This window comes from Colias eurytheme, chromosome 10, assembly GCF_061535395.1.
Source record: "Colias eurytheme isolate Ceu_HAF_F1 chromosome 10, ilColEury1 Martin Lab GWU primary, whole genome shotgun sequence".
Lineage (NCBI taxonomy): Eukaryota > Metazoa > Arthropoda > Insecta > Lepidoptera > Pieridae > Colias > Colias eurytheme.
The window spans coordinates 5,623,300-5,649,694 of record NC_142989.1 but is presented as its reverse complement, the minus strand read 5'-3'; the positions used below and the strand labels follow the sequence as shown (position 1 = coordinate 5,649,694).

The following is a 26,395-nucleotide window of genomic DNA, read 5'->3' as shown; positions in this document are numbered from 1 at the left end:
TTCAATTTCTTATCAAATGATCCTATTTATTTCCATTAAACTAATTAAAAAAGAAGATTCTGTAATTATAGTGGATGTCCCCTATAATTTCAGAATCGAAGTCGCTACGAAGTTTTACAACAATGTGAAGTTCTAATAAGTCACTTCAACATTATTCACTTAGCATGACTAATACGAAAATCCCAACACTGACTGTAGTTAATGATTATTGTCACAAAAATTCTTGAAAATGTTATAATTTAAATCGCAAATCCTAAACACCGAGGTCACAACACATTACAATATGAGATAATCTTATCTGAAACATTACGCCATTATTCACCCCGCACACATCCCTACAGAGTTACAAGTTTGTTTCTTGTACCAAAACTACTCGCCGGATTAGGAGATTAGCAAATGGGGCCAGTCACTATACGCCAAAGCCTGAACTTCCCTACCTTAGCTTAGGGATTTTTAATTATGTCATTAAACTAGCCAGCGTGCATGCAACCAACTGATTAACCAGTTTTATCGCTGTAAGGGCACGCTTTGTTATTTATAAGGTAAGCCAGGCATGAAACTTCTGTAATATGCGGCGCGATGGTTTCAAACTTGACGTTTTAGGGTGATTTCGGTAGCCCACTACGTAGGGGAGTGTTGATTTTCTTGTTATTACACGAAATATTACTGTTGGATAGATGTATACTTATGTTGGATTTGAAAGCTGTTTCGTGTACTACACCGTGAAAGAATAAATGAAATTCAAGATTCAATTCTTCGTACTTGAAGATATAGTTTTGTAACTACAAAGAACTGCATTTTGGTAATGTATGTAATTCTTGCTGTCTTTTAAACGCAGTATTACAAAAGTTTAATGAACATAGTAGTAGCGGTATAAGTTCTTCCAGTTTTGTTTCCTAAAGAAAAGAAATGACTAATACCACTTGACATAGAAGCTTACAAGGGGCCGGAGGAGCGAGGCAACAAAAGAAAACCCTTGTTTTAAATAAATAACGTGAGCTGTTTCTATCCTAGAGCTACTGTTAAGGGAACGAATTGGCTCTACTTTATGACCTATTTTATTGCCGCAAAAAATATGAATAAGTTTTGTGTTTTTTTGGTAAAATTAGTAATTCTATTTTCATGGGTAATTTCATATAATGAGTTCGTTAGTCATTCATGTTTGCAAACAAGATGTGAGAAAAAATATCTTGATTGTTGAAACGTAGTCTTTGGTAATCTCGATGTTGAAACACGCATTTTCACCCTTATTCTTGTAAGTGGATTTTATATACCATTGTTATTATATCAGTAATATTAAGATTTCTAAAAAGTGGTACTGATAGTATGAAATAATGAGTTATTATATTATGTATATAATACCTGTCATTTAGTCTGAGTCTAACAATCCAACATTTTAGTATCAATACAAAAAAGTAATATGTATAATAGTAAATACAGAAACTTGTTCAATCGAGCAATAAGCTATTTTCTTGAAATGTCGAATAAATCAAAAGATTGTAATCTACTTTATTGCCTACTAATCCGACATTCTGAGGAACTCACAGCGTAGTTAAATTGGCTCAGAGATTTTATTGAATCAAATCGCAAAGCCGGGTTTGAAGTCATTTCTATCTTGAATATCGCAATTAAATATTTATTGGTTCCGTAGAAAAAATGTTACAACGTTCTATTTTATGAAACTAGTTCATTTTTATTAGTATCGTGCGGTATATTAATTATAGGTATGTTGAATGGACACAAGTGTAAAATTAATGTGAAATAATTAGTGTACTAAAGCTATTTCTAATTAAATCGTTACTTCAGTGATTTGTGGAACAGACAGAGCTTTGTTCATTTCGCCCGTTTTCCTGGAAAGTTGAATAAGTTTTGATTGGATTTACGTGTTTGTGCATGAACAAGTTTTATTGCTTTTTATATGGTTTTTGGAAAACAAAGCAATATTCTTTCTTTTTCGCGGGTAGGCGCACAAAAGAAAATAACGTATTTTTGCTGTCTCTGATATTCTAAATTCAATTTTTATTTATTTTTAAAGTTTACTTTATATTTTTATGTGCTAGTTTAAAGCCTTTACCTGCCAGTGTCCTCTCAATATATTTATTTCACCTCTCTATCACTTAAAATTCACCATCACTTGATTTCACTTCACTATGGACTCTGTTCAACACTCCATGATGGAAATGACTGCTACATTTAATAAGAAGATGGCTGAGTTTCAACGGGATCTGCAGAATATTAGCAGCAATAATTCACAACCTGCCTCTAATAGCCCAACATCCAAATTAGCTGCTGAATTCAACGCATTCCAGTCTTTTGTGCTATCGTCCCTCAAGACCTTACAAACTCAAATTACATTTTTATCTAATCAGTACAATAAATTGGAGATGCGGAGTCGTAGAAAAATACTATTGATCCACGGTGTGCCTGAAGATAGCAAGGAGTTTCCTTCCAAACTGGCTATTAAAATCTTGACGGATCATCTAAAGAATCTTGACTTGACAGAGGATGCTATTTCACGGTGTCATCGCTTAGGTGTTTCAAAGAAAGACAAGCCAAGACCCATAGTCATCAAATTCAAAGATGCTGTTATGAGAAATAGCATTTGGTATGCTAAAACTGATTTAAAAGGCAGCGGTTTCACTTTATCCGAGTTCCTAACCAAAGATAGGCATGATGTTTTTGTGGCAGCAAGGGCTCGCTTTGGTATAACTAACTGCTGGACCAAAGAAGGATTCATCTTTGTACAACGTGCTGACGGTGCTAAGCATAGGATCTCTGTGATGGCTGATCTGGATAACATTCCTTCCAACCATGCAAGTTCGTCCCCAGGTGCAACTGGATCCACTTCCAACACTCATAAGGGGTCCAAATTGGCACAGAATGTTAGACCGAAGAGACCTGGCCGAGCTAAGTAATCGCTGTACCTAATTTTTATGTGCTTTTTTTTTAACTTCAATCTTAATTTTCCTTGTAGTATCATATTTATACAATATATTTATAATGTATTTTTGTTTTCTCTTCCGTGGCTAATCTCTAAATTGTTTTATGATGCAACTAAATAGCTAGTCTACTTTGAGTAATAATTTGTAGGTAGTACTCGATTATTTTTATTCTATCACGTAGGTACTTATTTTGATAACACTGTTTTTGACATAATATTATGACAAGTGATAAGAATGTCAAATGTCAACGCAATGTCTTTGTGAATTATTGTTGTTTGTAATTTTATAGTTTTGGATACTTGTCTTTTGGTTTAAAATAATCTTGTAGTAAATTTTTAAGTGTCTCATGTTTTACGATACTGGTGGTAATGGAGTGTTTACTGGTTACGCTTATTTTATTTTATATTTGTTAAATATTTATGTATTTTTATTATTTTATTTATTTATTTGTAGTATTTTTATATATTATTTATTTATATTTTATTTAGAGATGTCTTTAGACATCAGCATTTCTAGCGACACATTTGTTTCAGTTTCGTCGATCGAAGAGCAATCAGGTGAAGACAGCTTTCACAGTACATCATCTCCTTTAAATGTCCCCTCCCTTTTCGACAATGGTCTTAAGAACTTTAACGTTGTTCACATCAATGCTCAAAGTATCCCGGCTCACTTTCCCGAACTATTAGCTTCTTTTGATTGTAATTCTCTTCATGCCATTTTAATTTCGGAATCCTGGCTAAAACCTTGCTTACCTTCTTTATCTTATAGTCTCCCAGGGTTCCAATTAATTCGCAATGACCGCATTGGTAGGACCGGGGGTGGAGTAGCTATCTATTTACGTTCGCATATTCCTTTTTCCATAATTAGTAGCTCTCCTCAACCTCCACCTGCTGATGCGGCTGAGCACCTTTTACTTGAGGTATCCTTATCCAACACGAAAATTCTTCTTGGTGTTTTCTACTCTCCCAATTTTACCGTTAATTACTTTTCGTCTTTTGACCACCTCCTAGATATTCATACCCCTGCCTATAAACATATAATATTTATGGGCGACTTCAACACCTGCCTTCTCAAGGATGATCTACGTAGCAAAAAGTTAATGTCCATCGTTGATTCCTTTAACCTAAAAATCCTTCCTCTTAGCGCTACCCATTCCCTTCCAAACTGTACTCCTTCTCTTCTTGACCTTATCATAGTTTCCTCTCCTGAACTTGTCGCTAAGCATGGTCAGTGCTCAGCTGATTTGTTCTCCTTCCACGATTTAATCTTCCTTTCCTATAAATTAAAGCCTCCTAAATCTAAGCCTAGAATTATTATGCAGCGCAATTTTGGTAAAATCGATGTAGATCGCCTTTGTGAAGATGCCGCTGATACCGACTGGTCAGCCATTTACTCTGCTGGTTCCATTGACGAGAAGGTTGCGTTATTTAACTCTTTACTTCTGAACCTATTTGACAAGCATGCTCCCTTGCGCCCAGTCAAGTTGAAGCATTTGCCCGCGCCTTGGATGACGGCTGAACTGAAATCACTTTTGAAAAAGAAGGCCCGTGCGAAAACAAAATTAAAGATGCACGATTCTGATGGTAACCGGGAAAAGTATCAGAGTATTCGAAATCGCTGCAATACATTATGTAGGGATGCGCAACGACGTCACATTTCTACATCGGTCGAAAACGGCGACCCAAGCAAAACGTGGAAATTTCTCAAATCCCTCGGTATTGGAAAGGCCGCGCAAAATTCCATTCCAGACACAGTTACTATTGATGAACTAAATTCTCACTTTTCTAATCCTCTCTTGGATTTTAACACAAATTCTAAAGCGCGCACCTTAAGTTTTCTTAATTCATTATCTTCTTCTGGCCATCCTCCGTTTATTTTAAGTCAATTTTCCGATTGTGGTGTTAAGAAGAGCATATTGTCTATAACTTCGAAGGCTGTTGGTAGTGATTGCATTGGTCGGAGCATGATTATTCCTATTTTACCTATCGTTAATCCTGTCATCACACACATCCTTAACTTTTCTATTTCCTCGAGTACATTTCCTGTTATCTGGAAAGATGCTCATATCTTACCTCTCCCTAAAACCATGAATCCTGTCTCTGCTTCTGACTTCCGCCCCATTGCTATTCTTCCTTTCCTGTCGAAAGTGTTAGAACGGCTGGTGCAGGAGCAGTTAAGTCGCTTCCTTAATTCCCATAATCTCCTTAACCCCTATCAATCTGGTTTCCGCCCAGGTCATAGCACGACCACTGCACTTATTAAAATCACTGATGACATACGCCTGGGTTTTGACAATAAGCAGTTGACAATCCTTTCATTGCTTGACTTTAGCAATGCTTTTAACACCGTCGACCATGAGGTATTGTTGGCTATGCTACGCTCTATTAACATATCTCCAACGGCTATTGACTGGTTTCAAAGTTACTTGCGGGGACGTCGGCAGCGTGTTCTAGTGGAGAACCTAACCTCTTCCTGGAGCAATGTTCATGCCGGGGTTCCGCAAGGTGGCGTGTTGTCTCCTCTCTTATTCTCAATCTTTATTAACTCCATCTCCAATAACATTTCTTCTCCTTATCATATGTATGCAGACGATTTCCAACTATATTCGCACGTGGCCCTGCCTGAACTTTCTGAAGCGATTTTTCGTACAAACACTGATCTCGCAGCCATCGTCAATTGGAGCAAGGAACACGGTTTAAAGGTAAACCCCTCAAAAACTAAAATAATTATAATTGGAAGCAAGCCGCTTATGAGCAAAGTTAATTGGGATTGTTTGCCGGATGTAGTGGTCGATGGTACTCGCATCCCTATCTGCAAAACTGTTAAAAGTCTTGGTTTGCACCTCGACCAGCACTTATCCTGGTCGGAACACATCAAGCAAATTCGAAAAAAAGTGTTTGCTACTGCATCCTGTTTGCGCCGCTTACGAAACTTTCTACCGATTTCCACCAAAATTGCGTTAGCCCAATCCCTTCTACTTCCTTTCCTTGACTATGCCGATTCCTCATTTCCCGATCTTTTTGAGTATCAGTTAGACATCCTTGAGAGGGTGCAAAATTTCTGCATCAGATTTATTTTTGGCTTACGTAAATTTGATCATGTCACCGAATTTCGTAAAAAACTTAATTGGCTTCCCATCCGTCGTCGCCGGGATGCCCACATACTTAACCTTCTGTACTGTGTTCTGTTTGACCCTAAAACGCCAGGCTATCTTAAAACTCAATTTAATTACCTTAGTTCAAATAATTCACTCTCTCTTCGCTCTTCTAATCTTCTGCTTCTTTCTGTACCGGTTCGCCGCACTAATTTCTATGGATCTTCATTCACTGCTCGCGCTATTCAACTTTGGAACGCTCTGCCTGAATCCATCAGGCGGGCGCAAAATGTTAAAAGTTTTAAAGCTCTTGTCAAAAATCATTTCCTATCTCTATAATGTGTTGCTTATATTTATTTTAGATTATATTATAGTGTTTATTTTTTCGTATTGTATGTAGTGTATTTAGTAGGTTATGTATTATTATGTGTATGTATATTTATAAAATATGTAAGTAGTTTATTATATTTACGTAAGTATATTAATTTATATACTTATTTTATTTTATTTTTATTGTTATTATTGTATATATTGTTTTTATTAATTATATTTTAATGCTTAATTTATTAATTGAATTTGCGCCAAGTCGCGTTCTAGCATACATTCCTTACCAATCAGGGTTGCCTGGAAGAGATTGCTTTTAAGCAATAAGGCCGCCTTTTAGTACGTATGTGCCGTGTGTTTTCATTGTACCTTAATTGTAATTATAGAATAGCTTATTTATGTTTGGTATATTATGTACAATAAAGAATAAATAAATAATACAATATTTGAACAATGGCTTCAGGTAATTTGTAATTGTGCAGAATAATTAACATGCCATCGAACATATGCTTGCCAGCTGAAGTGGCACCTGCCGCCATTTCTTTGCGAAACTTAATATAGCAGAGCTAATTCCGAACACTAAAAAACTAAAGACCGCACTTGAGAAAGGGAATTTCATTAAGATAACACTGAATTCATTTTAAAGCCAGGTTGAGATAAAAACGTTTACTGCCTTTTTACATAATTTTGTCATTACGGAATAAACAGATTCGGATCGGGTAATGAGTATTTCTATGAAATACCCTTAAAAACATTGCAACCTGAGAAGTCCTGAGACCGACAGATGAGCCACTTAGCTTACACTCTATTGAGCTCACGTTTAATTTTGTAAAGGATTGACGAAAGCGCTTTGTTTGTATGGTAAGCAAATTTGTGGACATTGATCGATGGTTGGGAGTTGGGACGTAGAAATTCTTTTATGCGTTCATCATTAATTTCCATCAAGGAAATGTGAACTATTTGTTTATTAATCGACAGGAGTGTAATGAATGGTACATACTGAAATGTACCGTTAATATGCAGTCGATCATGTTGATATTGTTATCGATATGAGGGACAATGACTCATAAGGAAACGAGTATGAAACGATTTCAAGAAACTACGGTATATTTTAACATGCATTTTAATATTTTTAAAATAAGATGAACGTAAAAGAACCGGCAGTAAAAACAAATATCCACACGAAATACTAACGATTATTTCTTTTATACCATTATGGAAAATGCTATTTGTTCACAAGCAAATAAACATTTAGCTGACACACTGCCTGCAAAATTACGCTAATTTAATGTTGTTACGCATCTGATGAGATAGCATATTTTTAATGGAATCGACGATTTATTTTTAATTAATGTTCTTTTTTTTGTATGCATATTAACCAAAAACGTACTTTTATTACGTTAATTGTTTCGTTAACTATTGTTTCGTGTTAACTATTGAGTTAGTGGATTTATTAATATTTATGGTAAAGTTCAAAGTAGCTATACATTTTTATCAATTAGTTAGTATTCGTTTTTTCTAAAAATAAATGTTTACGTTTTACACCTTCCAACCAAATGTTCGTTATGTACGAAGTAGATAACATTTGTTCAGTTATTAATGTCGTTCTCCAAACTATAAGCCCTCTGCTTAATTAAATTATGACGCTAGTCTAGCCGTGTGGTAAGAGACAAAGTTACCTCCATAATAATAATATTAGTTAAAATTAGTTTAGCTATCATCTTTTTAGGGTTCCGTTAGTTGAAAGAGGAATTAATTAAACTTATAGAAAGCACAGAAAGTTTCACAACAATAGATTTTTTATGTATTACACACCAAACACCACTAGGTACTAGCAAGACATAACAAATGAACAGCCCTTGTTAAGTATTCTATCTTTGTTATTGTAGGAAATTCTTCCGTATTCACGATGTCAGTATGTTCAAAACAGGGAAAGGAAAACTTTCATTTTTACGTCTAAAGGTTTCAATATCGACGCGGCTTGAATGAGTTTGGGGGTGGAAAATCGTTAATCATTCCTTTGTTAGATTTTTGTAACAGCCTAACTCGTTGCTCGCTTGTTTGCCGCGCCATTTTTCTTTTTAAGCGCCGTTTTGGTCGTCGTGAATGATTGTTTTATTTAGTTTTGGACTTGGGGCATTTTCCACGGCGGTATCCTCAAACTTTTCACTTTGTTATGGCTTCTTATTTTTTGACATTGCAGCAATTTGTTTTAGGCTTTAAAGTTCGTCCAATATTTGTAGGTATACGTATCTATTTTAAGTAGGTATAATATTATGTTGATCTAGCAAAAGTATTTCAATATGATTGTTTTTAATTTTAAACAACGTGAATAAATCAGATTTCATTGGTGCGGTCTACTGATTTAGAATATGAATATTGCAATTGTTTTAGCGTTGTTTGCTAGACATTTATACGTACCTACTTAATTCCACATTTAATTTATAGGACGAATATAAATTATTATCTATATTAATATTTACTCCCCTATTTTAATAGGTAAATAATAAATATGGAAATGTTAGGTATGTCAAGAATTGATTTTTTTTAATTATGTATATTATTTTACAATGCAAAAGCGCTAAATATGTCAGTTTTTGCGCTACTATTTACCTACTGAATTACAAAATTGATAATACTATTACGTAGGACCGTTTTAAATATGTATAGGTATTGTTCTATATTATTGACAATAGTAACATTATCAACGATTATAAGATGTTGAATGCCGATGTTTAATAACTTAGTTACTAGACAAAGGGATTACTAATTCGATTGGCTTAAAAAATGCCAGTAAAATTCCACATCCCCATAAAGAGAAAATACAATGAGTCAGTCGACAAGCAACGCCCGCATTTATTAATGTATAAACAAAAATCCCCCGAATCACGTCGGGGTCACCAGCCAAATTGTTCCCGCTTTAGGCATGGGAACTGGAATCTCTTTAGGGAAACTCAATATTCCTTGTATATAGATTTTATTTTCAACACCAACGCCCCATTTGTACAAAAGTTTCTTTATGAGTAAAAAAAATACATTCTACCCGGCCAATAAATGATAAATTAATAAAAATGACAATCCATGTCGGTGCGTGCGCGATTGCTATTATAAATTAACAGGCGTAGACATAATCCTCCCCCCGGTGAAAAGCGTAGATTTTCAAGCTTGAAGGTCTTCAGAAGTGGGCAGAGGACACAGTCGAACCAAAGGTCTTCGAACGCAGCCTCTTGTAGTTTCGACGTCCGCAACTCGACAAACGCCGTCTGTTCCATGGAATAATCGAACGATACGCCCCATGCGCCAACAAAGTGGTGGAGAATTATCCTCTTGAAGCAGTACGAGGTCTCCGACGTTTATTTTTGATTTGTCAACCTTCCATTTGGTTCGTAGTTGCATTTCTGAGATATACTCTTTCTGCCATCTCTATCCAGGGAGCTCTCTTTAGCGTTATCCAACGAAGGAGCCGGCAGTGCATTCAATGGTCTTCCGATTAAGAAGTGCCCTGGGGACAAGGAAAGGAAGTCATTGGGGAAAGATGACATGGGACACAGAGGACGGCTATTGAGAATGGCCTCCACTTGAGCAAACAATGTCGAAAGTTCCTCAAATGCGAGATGAGTATTGCCCATGACTCGCTTTATATGAAATTTAGCGGACATAACACCGGCCTCCCATATTCCACCAAAGTGAGGAGCGGGGATAAAAGAAAATTTTATTCCCTCCTGAGCAGCAAACTCAGACAGAGGTTCTTGATTAGCCTTTAGAAAACTATTTAATTCTTTCGCGGCAGCTACAAAATTTTTACCGTTGTCGGAAAATATTTCGATTGGCCTTCCACGGCGTGCCACAAATCTGCGAAGTGTCATAATATAAGCATCTTTTGTCAAATCAGACACGACCTCTAAGTGAATGCATTTGAAACGCAGACACACAAACAAACATAAGTAGCACTTAATTACTCTAGCACCGCGTCCTTTACGATTTAGAAAGGGCCCGCATAGTCCACTCCAACAGACTTGAAGGGAAAGTCAACGTTGACGCGATTTGAAGGTAAGTTAGCCATTTTTGGATTACAGGTCTGACCACGAAGACGAGTGCAGGTAACGCAGTTTTTGAAAAGAATAATTTAATTAGTCAATTGATAAAATGCCGGTAAGTTTATTATTTTTATTTTGTTTTTAGAGTTGTGTAAAATCGTAGAATGTAAATGAAAGTTATTTGAAGTTTTGTAAATTAAGAAAATTTTTTAAAATCAAAATTAATTTCAGATTCGACAGCTGTATGTATGGACCTTGACTTCAGGTAAGTCTTCTTCGTATTTTTTGTTAAGTTGAGGCCATTAGTGCATTGAGATGCATCGCTAAACGAATGTAAACGATTTTTGGTGAGTTGCAAAGAACTCTACGAGAAATATCGATGTTTGAAAGAAATTTTAGATTATCAACAATATCCAACCAGTCATTTTTGATATCCTGCGACACAGGTTCATCCCACTCAACACCCTTGAGCCACAATTTTTGGAGCAACATCTTTGGTTGAATAATACACGGGCTCAAAAGACCTAAAGGATCGAAGATTCGAAATGAACTTGAGAGGATATGTCTCTTTGTGATTTTGTCACTATGAAGTGAAATTTCGATTGGAAAATTGAAGGCATCCTTCGATGGATCCCAACAAAGTCCGAGAGTGCTCGACGACTCACTGATTGTTAAATGTTCTGTATTACTTTCGTGTAAATTTTGAAATAAGTTTTTTGAATTAGTTTTGTACTTTCGTAGAGGAAAACAAGCTGAATTTAGAGCGTTTGAAACTGAATTTTGAATGTATTTAAGTTGATCTTCATCATCACAGCCGGTGATTAGATATTATTTCGTCTAAATCTTTTCTCAAGATTTAGGAATCGTTTTTTAGCTTGAGAATATGAATCGCCGAGGCAGTCAGGTGAGTCCTTTAGGGGTAACTTCACACAGAATCTGCCGGTTTCTAAGCGAGTGGTGGTATTTAGAAAGTGTTTTTCGCATGTTATGTCATTTTGACTTAGAACAGTTTTTTGGGGTAGCTCTTCAAGCTCCCAGAATTTTGTGAGCATTTTGTGAATTTCGTTAGAAATTGGGTTTGTAATTATGGCATGATTGCAATGAATTTCGTTACTACGAGAATAATTATTGATTGGGCCAGCTATTATCCAGCCGAATTTAGAATTTTGCAATTTAGGATTATTAGGACCTAAAGAAAGCTGTTCGCTTTCTAGAATGTCCCAGAAGATATCTGCTCCAATTAAAACTTCAATCGGAGCTGGCTTGTAGAACTCAGGGTCCGCCAAAGTTAAAGAATTAGGTATTTTGAGACCTTGAATGTCAACTGGGGTCTTAGGTAAGCGGCCCGTCAATTCATTGAGAACAAGACATGAAAGAGTAACGCTGTAGTTGCTATTTAGAGATTTTAATTGAGTGAGACAGCTTTCGTGCACTGTATTAGAAGAATTATTGCCAATGCCAATGACATTCATTGCCTGCAATGGGCAAGTTCTCAATGACATTCTTCGTTGCAGGGATTTAGTAACAAATGAATACTGGCTGCCACAATCCAAGAGAGCACGAACCTTTTCTACTTGCTTATTAATTGGGTTAAAAACTTCTATCAATGCTGTAGATAGGAGAACATGTTTGGACATTTGTTTAGAAAAGGCTGCTACAGATTCGTTTGGTTCAACGTGTTCATCTGTGCTGAAGTTGGCAGTGACGTCATCATTAGAATTATGGAGAAGGGTATTGTGTTTTTGCTGGCATTGTCGACATGGACCCATGCGGCAGTTACTGACAGGATGCCCTTGTCTGAGGCAATTTCGACATAATTTATATTTATTTACATACGACAGCCTATCTTGAATGTTTTTAGACTTAAATGTAGGACAGTCATAAATTCTGTGATTTTCGTTACAAATTATGCAAAGATAAACGTTTAATTTATTTTGATTAGATGTAGAAAATGAATTAGTATTTCTATTTGTATTAAATTTATAATTTTTTTGTGAATTTAGTTGTGAGGGACGTGACGTGAATTGTGATTTAGAATTATTTTGGGATTCATTATTAGTGCCAACCTTATTGCGATTTAAAGATTCCAACACATCTGCACGGTTGATTAAAAATCGTTGAAATTGTTGCATAGTTGGAATGTCATCAATAGTATTTCGATACTCTTCCCACTTAACAAGAGTACACTTGTCCAATTTAGAAGATAAAATAAATATTATAAGTACATCCCAATAGTCAGTAGGCTGACCCAGGCTAGACAAGGCGCGAAGATTTTTTGTAACATGATCGACTAAAAAACGTAGTGACTTGTCTGACTCACGAGTTAAAGATTGAATATTAAGTAAAGAATCTAAGTGATGATCAACAAGAAGCCTTTTGTTATTATATCTGTCGCAAAGTAGCGTCCAGGCTGCCTGGTAGTTTGCTGTTGACACTTCGAGATTAGAGACAATCCGTGCCGCATCACCCTCAAGGTAAGAAATTAAATAATGAAATTTATGTATATCAGTAATATTTTTGTTTTTATGAACTAAATTTGAAAATGTATCGCGGAACTCTAGCCAACGGAAGTATGAACCATCAAACTTTGAGATTTCGATTCGTGGTAATTTAACATTTGAGTCTTGATGGAAAGAGTCTTCATTGCCCATCGATTTCCTACGATTTTCGTTGTCATTAAATAAATTATCATATTTTTTAATCATTATTTTAGCAGAAGCAATACCTTGGACGAAATCGTTCTCAATGTCGTCTCTTTCATCAATCTCAGAATCTATATTTTCAGAATTAAGAACCTCAATCTCAGTCTGCAACACATCAAACTTTGTTGACAATGCTTCGAATTTACCAAGTTTCAATTTAAATTCAGCCATTAATAGTTCATCCATTGAAGTGGACTCGCTAATTCTTTCCAAATAATTTTTAAATTTTGTAATTTGGCCCTTAATAGCAGACCTTTTTGAATATAAATCTCTTAATAACTTTGGATTAGGTTCCGTAGACATTTTGTAAAATAGTTTAATTGAATATTGTTATGAAATTAAAATTTAATTGTTTGTAATTATTTTGAAATTATGTAATTATTTTTCGATTTAATTATTTAAATGCACGTCAACAAGCTTAATAAAATTATGGAAGAAATAAAATGCTTATCTCACGCTCCTCGCCTGGTGGAACCTGCCGCTGGTAGCCGGGCTGCTGCTCACACGCAGCTGCTTCGCAGAAGATCGTGCAAGCGATATTTAGTCGCCTGAGAAGACGGCTCCTGAAATTATTCGGCGAAGTCGTGTTTATAAGCGAAAAGGGCTATGATATTCGAGCTTGTTGTAAACAAAAAATGAATTTAATTTGGAACAAATAAATTACGATTTATATGCCAATCCCGCAAGGGAATCTGGCGTAAAGAAATGATAATAGGTATTGATAAACCAATATTACTATAATTTAAATTGTTTTACACAAATGGAAGCGAAATAATAGGTAATTTTTGGATATTTTTGAACGTGAATTTTATGTTATAAGGTTAGGTATAGGAATGTGTTATTGGAATTAAGGATTTGCACTTAACTTGGTACTATGAGCTGCACTCCGGCACGACACTTTAGCTGTATCGTTGTTCAGACGAGCAGGTTATCCTTTTCGACAGGAATCAGTCCCAAATTGAAGTCGTCAATTCCAGAAACAATGTTGCGTAGATGTGTAGATATTTTGTAATAAACTCGTATTTTGCGGTGAAATCCGTTTTTGTCCTGTCACGGTCGCCAAATTGTTCCCGCTTTAGGCATGGGAACTGGAATCTCTTTAGGGAAACTCAATATTCCTTGTATATAGATTTTATTTTCAACACCAACGCCCCATTTGTACAAAAGTTTCTTTATGAGTAAAAAAAATACATTCTACCCGGCCAATAAATGATAAATTAATAAAAATGACAATCCATGTCGGTGCGTGCGCGATTGCTATTATAAATTAACAGGCGTAGACAGCATTAAATATATTTTACGATTCCACAATAATGGGCAATATCTCTGAACTCCAACGAACATTACTGATAATTTTGTAAGGAATGTGTCTTATCTCAAACTTTTCAATGACAATCCCGCTTTGATGAACTTGTTATGGACAACCTTTGATTATAAAGTTCTCCGGTTTGTAAATTAACTTCAGTATTTAGCATTATCGTGGTTTAATTATAATACTACTAGCTTTTGCCCGTTTTCAAAGAAAAAACCAGCATAGTTTCTAAAATTTCTGAGTCTTCAGCTACAGGTACCTACCAAATTTCATTGAAATCGGTTCAGTAGTACCTGTACTTATATTTTGCGTGAAAGAGAAACATCTATCCATCCTAACAAACTTTCGCATAAAATAAGTAGGATAATACAGATCATATTATACTAAATTATGAAAAACAACACGTTTCAAAATGCAATAACATATTTGGTTTCGTAATACCTTTCTACACCTGTAATGTGACTACTAGACGAGGTGATCGACCTCGACCGGTCAAGTTCAAAGAGTTGCCGCGCTCGGGGCATTTCATATTAACTGTGTGGTGATATTCCGCTTTTATTGACATAATTCGAACGTATAAATAATCTATATCCAGTTTTTTTTTTAAGAAATATTCTACTAATGTTTATTCTATAATCTGTAAATAGAGCAGAAGATAGAGCCGATACTGATTAAATATTTGGCATACTAATATTAAAAATCTGAAGAGTTATGTATGGATATGTATAGGCTGTAATGATCACGCTAAGACCAATAGGAACGGAACAGTACGTGTAAAACCGCAGGGCACAGCTAAATGATAAACCCTGTAAGAACTATACAAAAATGCTCAATCATACATGCCCTTATTTTCAACATTTTTAATGACAACATGATAATGTTCTTGCGTCTCGTTAATGATTAAGAGAATTGCTTTACATTATCCTACTTAATTGGCTTATTAAATCAGTGGAACAATAACAGTGCCAAGAAGATAAGCTTTTGTATGGATTTAATGGTGCGATAATATTCTAACAATACAGATTTGAATACATTGTTATCTTATCTTTAGCAACACCTTTGTATAGCAATAAATTGTTACATAAACAACCGTCTTTTGCCAAGTTCTTTAATAACATTATTTATTTTTTGTAACGAAATTTCATAACTTTCCCCGCGTGGAAACTCTGCACGAACTGCTATTTTAATACACCTCCGATTGCTATGATTGCCTATTTATAAAAAATAGTGCCTACGTAACAACATATATCAAATCTACTTCGGGCAGAACGGGTGACGGGACTACCTTTTCCCCGAAGTTTTGTTTTGTGAAAATGAAGCTTCTATAATCGTAATAAGGTGCTTTTTGGAAAGGTACTTGGTAGGTATAGATGCAGGTGAGATCGTCCCACTCACGCGATAGGAATATAAACTTGCCACTGAATGTGGCCAAGCCTCGAACTCCATATTTCCTAATAAATGAGCGCGTATATTCTCTTAACGGTCAAAGTTTTGCGACAGAAACAATGGAAGTTAGAAAAAGTATCAGCACTTTAAATAATAGTTTATTTAACTTGCTACAGCTCTTTGTAAATACAGAGTTATTTTAACTGTAGGTACTTTGTTTTTATTCGAAGCCGTGCATCCAAATGTAGGCGATGTTACTCCACGAATATATATAAAATTGCATGGAATTAGTGAGATAGGAAATATGAAAATAGACACGAAAAACTATGTTATGACTGAACTTATGCTACAACTGAATTTAGTACCCTTATTTCCAGAAAATAAAACATCTCAGAATTATTACTGACTCAACTTTCACTACTACTTATTATTTGTAATGTTGTGTCGTAATGAGAACTAGAAATCATGGTAAAATAAATATGATAAAACTTTATTATATTTAAAAAAATAAGAGGACATCGTTAAAACAAAAAAAATATCTATTTAACAACATGTTTAACGTTATAAAAACATTAAATTATATTTATATGTAATTTTTGTTTCAGGTAAGATCTTTAGTCATCATGTTATATTATATTCTACGCACGCTATAGTAAGTGAATTTTCATGGTATGATATTACGTTTGTACATGACTTACGGAACAGTAATAGAACTGGCATAAAATCTACATTTATACTCCGTTCATCGGATACGGATAAATTTAAGGCTGATATTTTTTTATTGTTATATTATAGACGTTTAACATATATTTGCGGAAAATTATTTCGTTAATTTTATATTTATAACGTTCGTAACGTTTTATGATAATTCTAGTTATTAAATACTGTTCATTTTTTGAAAATTCATGTTTAATGGCAAATCGAGAGATATCTATTAGCAAATTAGCTTTAAAAACTTTAATATCACACCAAATGTTTCAAAGTTCAGAAAAGAGAACATAACATACTAGAAGTCTAACCACAACCTGAAACGTGCTATTTTAATACCTATCGCCAATTTCAAATGCCTAAAATACCAAAACCAAATGACAACGAACTCGCCAAGTGACGTTGATTTAAGAATTGAATTACGAAAACGAAAGCACAAAAGATACATTCACACTGCATAGGATTCGTTAGCAGCCGTGCCGGTCGCAGCCTAATCCGGATCGATCCACGTCTTTTTGACCAGAGCTCACGTACTGCCATACATCGTGGTTTTCTTGACGCAAACACGTCTCCGCTGAACAATTTGAAAATAAATCTTTGCCAAATTCCAATTTTCAGACGTTTCTCAGACACCTTTTGCTCGGAATTATGTTAATATTTAACTTATCCGTGAATCCGACTGGGTAACTATATTCGGGGTTTGTGTCAAAAATATAAATATTTCTCGTTTAAATATTTTATTTTCCTGTTGTGTTTTATTTTGTTACTTTAAAATATTGTTTGAAACGTAATGGCTATTAGTAACTGACTCATTAATCTCTACAAATAAAGAGATTTCATTCAAATAAGCGAACGAAACAAACAATGTTTGAAACATTTAACAACTTTAGTTTAGCAAAATTTCGTAGGCAATTAAACCTTTTAAGCTTACGAGAAATGAAGCAATAGAACCATTAATTAAATTAGTTCGAGTAAGTTATTATATTAATATATGAATTGATTCTATTGCGGAAAGACTGAAGATACATTTGCATATGACTTGAATACGGCCTTGGCAGATCGTCAAATCCTATTCAGCATAATAGGGTGTAAAGAGGGTCTTCGAGCTCTATTCTGAAAACGTATTTATCAAATATAATAATTTCGCATTGACATACTTGGTATTTTTTATATTTGCATAATATTATGCTCGTGTTTTCTTACTTTTTCTTATTAGATATGCAACCATTGTAGATATATGAGATAAGTTCGTAAGACCATAAATTATTTATACATGATATAATGGCCGAAGGCGCTCTTTCTTTGTTGAAATTCACACGGGAAATCAAAAATGCAATTTATGATCCTACTTGTTGAAGATATTATTAAACACTAAGTTATTATTTAGGACTAGGAACACTTATTGAAATGTAGGCATTATACAATTAATATATAGTATTTTATTTATTTATTATAAAAGCGATGGATATGTAGGTACTGACGAAACATCTAGAATCTAGATAATCTCGGAAAGTACTTGAACTGTGGACATGAAATTTGGCAGGTAGCCTGTAGGTTGCTAGGTTATGGGAGGTCTTAGCTTAGAGTAAATTTTGCGACAGGGGTCGGATTAAGGTTATTAGCAAATTTGTATGTTGTCCCTTGTTTTTAAATGTAGTTACGTAATATTTAATCTGACTAATGAGGCGTCAACTCATTCCTGTTATATATTTCAAATACATTTGTCTTTTAATAACATTACAACTATTTCATTCCATAGAAAATATTTTATTATCTTCGCCAATAAAAAGTTAAGTTTATTCTCAATTAAACATTGACAAATAGCACAATATGATATAGGTACGAAGTCTAACGCATAAAACTTATTTTATCTGATTGCACGTTGATTAATGTGTCCTGCCATAAATCTTATTTTAAATTCAAATAAATTCAACGATAAACAACGATAATTTATTAATAATATTTAAATATTTACATATTGTAGTGAAATTTTATACAAACTTATAGACGAAAACTTCGTGTTTGTTATTAATTACGGATAGGTTTCATGTTTGATGTATGTGTTTACGACGTCAATAAATAAAATTTTAAGTGTTTCGAAATATTTAAATTGGCGTTTAAATAGTTTATCACTCATCAATAGTTAAATGCTAATAATAAATTTTGTAAATTCTTATGTAATAATCCTTAAAAATGTGTTATTAGTTCTTGTGCCTATTATATATAATTTTTTACTAAAATACCGTAAAAAGTTGTTTTCATTAGCGAACCCTTACATAAAATTTATAAGCCAATCCTTCAATATAATCAACGGAACAATACTATACCGTTACCAAAATGGTTATTATCTTTTATCAGTTACCGTTCTCATTGTATGATAAACCACTTACAAATGCTGCCAGCCTTGTTACGGCTAGATATCTCAAAAGGCAGGTACTCGATTATTTCACCATCGGCCTCCAATGATAGAACAATTTATATATGTCACAATAATAGTCCCTTAGCTTAGAACAGGCTTCATTAAATTGCTAGAACGGTAAATAACTAAGATAAGTACATTTCCGTGTCAGTTTGTGATTTACTTGTACTTTGTAATGGTTTGTATAATGCGTTTAGATAATATAATGTAATGTACCTACTTAATCAGGTATACTTAATACTATGTAATAATTTCATACAGAGAGGCAAAATTAAACAGTTTTTAATCATAATAAAAAATACAAATTTCTGTGATAACATTTCATATTCTAACTAATGTAAATCGTTCTTATTATTCCAACAAAAAGTTTTATTATTCCAAAATAACAAATAGCACAAACCCACTTTTCTGTATTCAAGTGCGCATAAATATTTTACATCCATATAACCTTTTTGTGCGAATAAACAGAGGTCGGTCTATTAAAGCTAGTTGAACTAAATTTAATTCTTTGTTAAAACGATGAACCGAATTAGCAAAAGGCCTGTATTTAATTAAAACGGTAAAGCTTAACGTGGTTGTATGTGCAACCTTGTTGAAGCACAAACTTGAAAGTAAAACATCCCTTTTGATCTTATTGTTCTCTTGACCATTCCGGCTAAATTTGCTAACAGAAGTATGCCCTTGGGTGAGGTATTTTATTCTAAATCGTTTACAACCCACCCCTTTATAAACTTTCCAAATGCATTTCATTTTTGCGTTTGTCCCTACAATTTGAATTGCAGAAGAATATTTCTGTATAATATTTCGAGCATAACGATGCAAATGTTTCAGAAGTTAGAAATAAATAATGTATATTCACACTTTTATTACCTGCATAAAGTTTATTAGTTGCGATAAAATATGTCATTATTTAGAACTGGGAAGTCGGTTATCGGCATGTCGTATGATGTGAAGTCATAAGGTCTCTCCCTTCGCACTTCATATGCAGATATCTTTATATCCATAGTTCAGAGGCCGTTGACCACTCAGCAGTCCTTTAAAGATTAAGACTTGTAATCGTATTCATGTCATCCCTCGCGATAAAAAGGGGAGTTGTGGCGAGATAAAGTACCTTACAAGGACTTACCTCTTCAGAACTTCGTCCCCTTACCATTGTGAGGTGCATATTAAAACGAGCGGGCTTTCTTGAGAATTCTTCGTGATTAAAGTTCTTGCAGAGCCAATTCTCGGGGTGAGTAATTCTAACCAATTTGACGTTGAAACACGGGCTAGGATACGCTTTGTCATAACTCTAAGATGAGTTTTAAAATTGCCTGAATAATATTTTCGTTCTTATATTAAGCTCTATTGTTGTTTAAAATGACTGTTAACCTATTAAACTGCTAATTAATATATACGCATATAACTTGAATATCTTATATATAAAATTCTCGTGTCACAATGTTAGTCTGCATACTCCTCCGAAACGGGTGGACCGATTCTCATGAAATTTTCTGTGCATATCGGGTAAGTCTGAGAATCGGCCAACATCTATTTTTCATATGTACCACGGGCGAAGCCGGGGTGGACCGCTAGTTTATATATAAAAAATGGAATATGTCAATGTCGGTAGAAAATATAATCAATAAAGTCGTGTTTACGTAGATTATTCAGTTCAAAAAAACTAACTAGTATTTTCCTATTCCGTTACAATGTATCAATTATTTATGTATCCTGTGCCAATTTTAACTTTTTCATCCACACATGCGATAAGTTTTAAATCCGGACATTCTTACAAAATCATAGAAAACAAAATGAATCTATGAAACTGATAGCGTGCGAAGCGCACTATAATCTGAAACTGTATCCACTCAATCAGATTAGTTAGAAAACGACAAAATAAACGTATTCAATTCTTGCGAACGCTTCACAAGCTAGAATTCGATACATGATAGCCACCTACGACGTACTATCTTTTTTCATTTGGCCAAGCTTGAACAAAAAAGCAATCTATGAATCGGTGAGTAACCAGCTATTTCAATTCGTGTACGACGAAAGGAGCTCTTAATGCGAGTGCAATAAGGTCGATGTTGAGAATGTCGACTGTAAAATGTACATTTGTGATAGTAAGATGATATTGGCGACCATGAAAGCCAGTGTCGATGAGCATCGTGTATTAGATTACATACTCTTTGTGGTTATGTGGAGACGCCACGAGCATTGTGGTTATTAAGCTTCTCACGGTTGTTTCTATTTACTACATTTATTTAATTTATATTATCTTTGAGTGCTGTGTATCGGTTTCTCGAAGCTCGGATAAAAATGTTATTATTTATCCGACGCTTCTTTTTCCTTATTGGAAAATAACTTGCCTTAAAGGATTACATTGTCTTAATTACAAGGAGGCTTCCTTATTTGATCGTTTATTAAAATATTTAATCGGTGTAAATTTCGCAGTCCAAATTATAAGACCGCTAGCGAAGTAAATAAATTTATGAATTTATTTGAAACATTTTCGATGAGCACAGAACCAAATTAACTAAAACTATATTGAAGAAGATATAATACTTGTATATTATTTTGAAAGTAGTACCTATATATTCATTTTTATTTTTACCAGAGCGATACAATAATACCTATTTTAAATTCGATATTTTAAGGATATGTTCAAATTTATCATTTACGAACATAAAACTTGAACTTATTCGTGAAATATGTGTACACACATAATTGGTGTGCTGCTACAATATTTCCATAAAAGTTGCACTATGATTCAGTCTGGGCGTACATTATCCCACAGGGTGTATTAAATCACGCTGTAAACTGTAAAGATACCAAGATTGTTCCCAGAGTTTGCGGTCGTAACAGTCTCTAAATTTATTCCTTCCCCAATCCAGTGCATCACCAAAGAGTTTCGCAGCTTTTAGTGGGCGTGAACCACCATTGTGACAAAATAATGTCTCCGTACTATAATTTCGTTCAGAAAAATACAAGGAAAACTCCTTCTTATTGTGTGTTCCTTGGGACAAAAATTGCGTGAACAAAGCGAACAGATGGCAAGCCACGATACCGCTGAATAATCAACGCTTAAAACGTCTGGAAAAGTAAGATACGGTAATGTTATATGAATAACACGACAGAGACGTATTCTCATTTAATTCTTATTGCTCGACACCAACAATGCTATATAAATTTCTTCATCTGGTTATTTAATGTTTACCAAGATTTTTTTCGGAGAAAATTATGTTAACGACTCTTTTTTACCGAAATGAGTATTAATATAAATCATGCTTTTTTATATTGAGGTCGGTAAGGAAAATATATTATTATTTATTCGGAGATAAATTTTAAATCAGCCTTCCCCATATAATTAATTGCAGAAAGGGATCCTTAACAATAATTTATCATACCACTGCAATAATAATATTATTCACTGCACCAATTTCTTGGTACTTAAAGTAAATTTTGAAGTACGAACATAATTTAAAAACCAGATTACTTGGTGTAATAACAAAATAAAACTGGATCATTAATTCGGATCGTTAATGGCCTTTTATCTACAATCGATAGATCTATCTATCTTAACTAGTTTACGTTGTAAATGAAATGACGTACAATTCCGATTAAACCAAATCAATTTTAAATAATGTTTACCTACACTAGGTATAACATTATAAGAAACGTGAAATAATAGTGGAATGTAGGTACTAGATAAATTTTAAACATCCTTAGTCCAATAGTTTCGATATCTATTTGAACAATCCCTCCATATTTCATGCCAATATGAATATAAATCAAATATCGAGTTATCAAAGATGACACGAGTGAACGGGTCCAAGTACATTACTCGGTCCATACCTCCAATTTTCCAGCAGAGCGCGTCACCACCTGATGCGGCCCGACATGGAGACAGTTGTGTGGATTAATTACTTCGCCAACTCACCGGTGGGGCTTCTTTCAAAGGTTATGTTACCGGTTTTCGCGTTTAAAAGTTGGAAACGTGATGAATTTGCGCTGAACCCTCGATCGCTTTTCCACGATTGTCACGCGCTCGCCATAAAGGTCTAAACTTTCAATAATGTTTGAGTTTTTTGCTGCCCCGTTATAACTTGTGTTGTTAGAGTTTGAATGCAACTTATTTTAATGAAGTTTGAGATGTTATATTCTAGTAATTTCTATTTTTAACTTTGCGATAAAATTATACTATTATTATATTGTGTTGGTCAATGATGAACAATACTAATATTCTGATATAAACAGAGGGTACATGAATATATATTTTAATACAGTGTAAATAAAAGATTTAGCTAATCTGGGTCTGTAATAAATTATCTGGCGTCCAGTCGTAAAAACTCGTTTTGGGAGTGTCGAAAATACATCGACAACTTTATTTTTCTTTGCAAAAGTTTTAATTAAGCAACCTTACATAAATAACGGCTTCATTAAAGAATGTCGTAATATTTTAATTATTTCCTTGATTATTGTAAGTTATTGTATATTTTAAAGCTTGCTGTACCTATAAAGTTTCGAGAAATATTGATATTGAGGATCTTTCGCAAGTTTGTTGCAGCTTTGTTAATTTCTTTTATTATTCACATTCTTGATGGATTGGATATGCTAACGCTAAAATGCTAAAAGAATGTAGATGCAAATTGAATAAAAAATGAAGGAATCTGAATGGCACGCTTAAGCAGCACCTCTATAACCACCAGCACCGCTATGCTCGAAAAGATAATCAACCAGAGAATGTTATATGAAATGCTTCCCCAAAGAAAGGAAAGAAGGATAAGATTAACCCTTTCAGACCTGAATTATTTTTTTTTAGAATACATTAATGCTGATTTTTTTCGAATGAAAGTACCAACAATTAAGCTTGGAAAAAATAAAACAAAAATTATTTGTTGTTCATTTTTCGAGAAAATTAATATTTTCTTTATGTGCTCAAATGCGGACATTCGGTCCAAGTGGTATGGCTCAAGTAGTATATGCAAAGTATGGGAGATTTTTCAATAAAATTAAAAATTGTCTGTATTGAAATGTTTTTATTTTATTTTAATGTTTTTATTACAGGAATGGAATTTTGGTAAATTATAAAGTCATACGCACAACCATTTTTCCCACACAAGAAGAATAATTTGATGCCCCAAGGACATGGTTTGCCTTTTACATACTGTTTAGCAGAATGCTTTCCCGTAAAAGGAACGATTTGTTCATCAACACACAGTTCTTTTTCTAATGGTATTTTTAAGCATCGGCTTCGGATTGCGTCATAGAAGGGTCGAACTTTATAGAATGCATCTTTACAATTTGAAGGCATTTTCATATTATCTACAAGATGTAAATTATTACGAAGTTCGAAGAATCTGTCTCTCGTCATATTTTCTGTGAATAGTCAATAGGGGTATGCTTATGCTGGTTTCCCAGTACATTTTCAAAACCGGATAGTTAAATATCCCAGTTGCCATATGTAAGCCAAATAAGACTTCAATTTCATTGCTGGTAGTAGGTCGAAACCTGGTTTTTCCCGACTGAACAGCATATATATTTGTCATTTCAGCCATTTGACGAAATAACCCTTCAGGTACATACTTGTGATAGTAATCTAGAGGACTTTGTACGATGGGATCAACAGCTATTGGTGGGGAAAAATCAGTCGATATTGTATTTTCAATTTTTCGGTGCCTCCACTTTATATTCTGTTTAGGTGTGAGATAGTCAAATGTCTCACCATTCGATGTAGATTCCTCCTCTTCAATATCCATATCTGCTCCTGGTTCCTCCAAAACTGGCTCGAAATCAATAGGCAATCTTTCTTCGTCCTCGCTCTCGTCTTCATTTCCGTCCGATAAGTCAAGTGGAACATACTCCCTCTGATTCTGACTTATGGCATCGGCACCCAAGCGGACATATCTTGTATCTTGAGCTGTACAGTACTGTGTGCTTGTACAGCCCACATCCTCATCATCTGAAGACAGCTCCAAGTCCGAAAGATTTCTATCTTGCAGAAGCTTCCAGGCCTCTCTTGAGAACATATTTAAAAAGATTATCTGAAAAAATATATCAGATTTATTTATTTCGTTTTAATTTAAATAAAATTAAATTTAAATGAATGTGCATAAAAGAAAAAGTTTATTTTGTTCCAATAAAACCGTTATTGAACGTTACGAAAAATATATCCACTTGAAACCGCACGTCCACATTCGTAGACATTACGAATATTCACGTTTTAGTGTACAAATAACAAAATTTTTACACATAAAATACTTTGATCTATAACTTTACACCATAATTAATCGATATATATTTTTTTTAATACCTATCTTAGGAAAAATCTTAATATTTTCAAATAAAGTAAATCACTCACCTACGCAATTCTAAGATTCACCGGTTACTGGTTCAAAAGTTGTCGACTAGTACGAAATCGCGGCAAAACATGGCGTTAGTGGTATCGAGTTTCGTAGCTCATAATGTTCTCATGCGATTACATTAGGATCTGGTTACATGACACTTGTTTTTGGTAAGATAATTAACAAAATGCTTTATGTCCTCAATTGTGCACCGTAGGTTTGAAAGGGTTAACTTGTTTTTAATGTTTTTATTTTAATGAAATCATTAAATGTTAGATACAAAATGCCTTCAATGTATAACTGTAAATCTATCAGGCCCATATTTAATATCTATAAACTGCCAATAATAAACTGAATTTCAAAACTGTCAATAGCAATCAAGAAAATAATATTATGGAAAAGTTCTATGAAACACGCTTTTATGGCAAATTGAACTGAGAACCGAAAGAGATTCTTAATACGTTTGCAAATTTCCTTTCTATCTAATCTGACGCCGACACGAAAAAGGTGAAAATCGAGTTCAAAGATTGCCATCCCATATAAAGATACATCTACTTTACGATAGTAAAAAATATATTAACGTCATGAAATCAATACTCCTTACGTCACAATTCTCCTTAGCAATTTTCCATATTAGAATACGTGTGTAATAAAACTAACTGACTTAGATGACCCTACAGACGTTGTCCTGTCTTCGCGCAAATTATCAAACCCGTGAAGTTTACATGGCCGTTATATTTAGCATTATCTTAATTTTTGGTGCAAATTTCTTGAGTTTTACTTTCATATAATAATTCTCCTCACAATAACGAACACATGAAAATAAAAATTATCGAAATCTGTCCACCAGTTCACGCGTGGTATGAAAAACAGAAGTTGGCCGATTCTCAGACCCAATAGGCACACATAATTTCATGAGAATGAGTCCATTCGCTTCGAGAACTAAACTTACATCGTGACACCAGAATTTTATACATATAGAGAATAGATAGATATTCATAGAATACGTGTCATAATATCTAACATAGCTATTTATATAGCTACATAGTTAGTTTTGTTCAGTCCATTCGTACAAGTAATACTGATGGAGTAGATAATGCAGCAGCGTGGCGCGATGCCAGCGGTTTTCACCCCACTGCTTGCTA

The 26,395-nt window shown here is 34.2% G+C and overlaps 3 protein-coding genes and 1 pseudogene across 8 annotated transcripts in view; 2 read left to right on the top strand and 2 right to left on the bottom strand.

Moving 5' to 3' along the window:
* LOC149905179 (uncharacterized) overlaps window positions 1–26,395 on the top strand; it is a 123,671-nt gene that overhangs the window by 23,092 nt on the left and 74,184 nt on the right. The gene's annotated exons all lie outside the window — the stretch shown is intronic.
* LOC149905182 (uncharacterized) lies at window positions 2,093–2,915 on the top strand. The gene has a single exon (XM_090106449.1). The coding sequence runs from the start codon at window positions 2,151–2,153 to the stop codon at window positions 2,913–2,915; it is 765 nt and encodes a 254-aa protein (XP_089962575.1). The 5' UTR covers window positions 2,093–2,150.
* LOC149905181 (uncharacterized) lies at window positions 9,341–9,989 on the bottom strand (annotated as a pseudogene).
* LOC149905180 (uncharacterized) lies at window positions 23,718–25,476 on the bottom strand. Its single transcript, XM_090106707.1, has 2 exons — window positions 25,268–25,476; window positions 23,718–24,950 (listed from the first exon to the last, which is right to left on the bottom strand). The coding sequence occupies exon 2, from the start codon at window positions 24,933–24,935 to the stop codon at window positions 24,249–24,251; it is 687 nt and encodes a 228-aa protein (XP_089962833.1). The 5' UTR covers window positions 24,936–24,950; window positions 25,268–25,476; the 3' UTR covers window positions 23,718–24,248.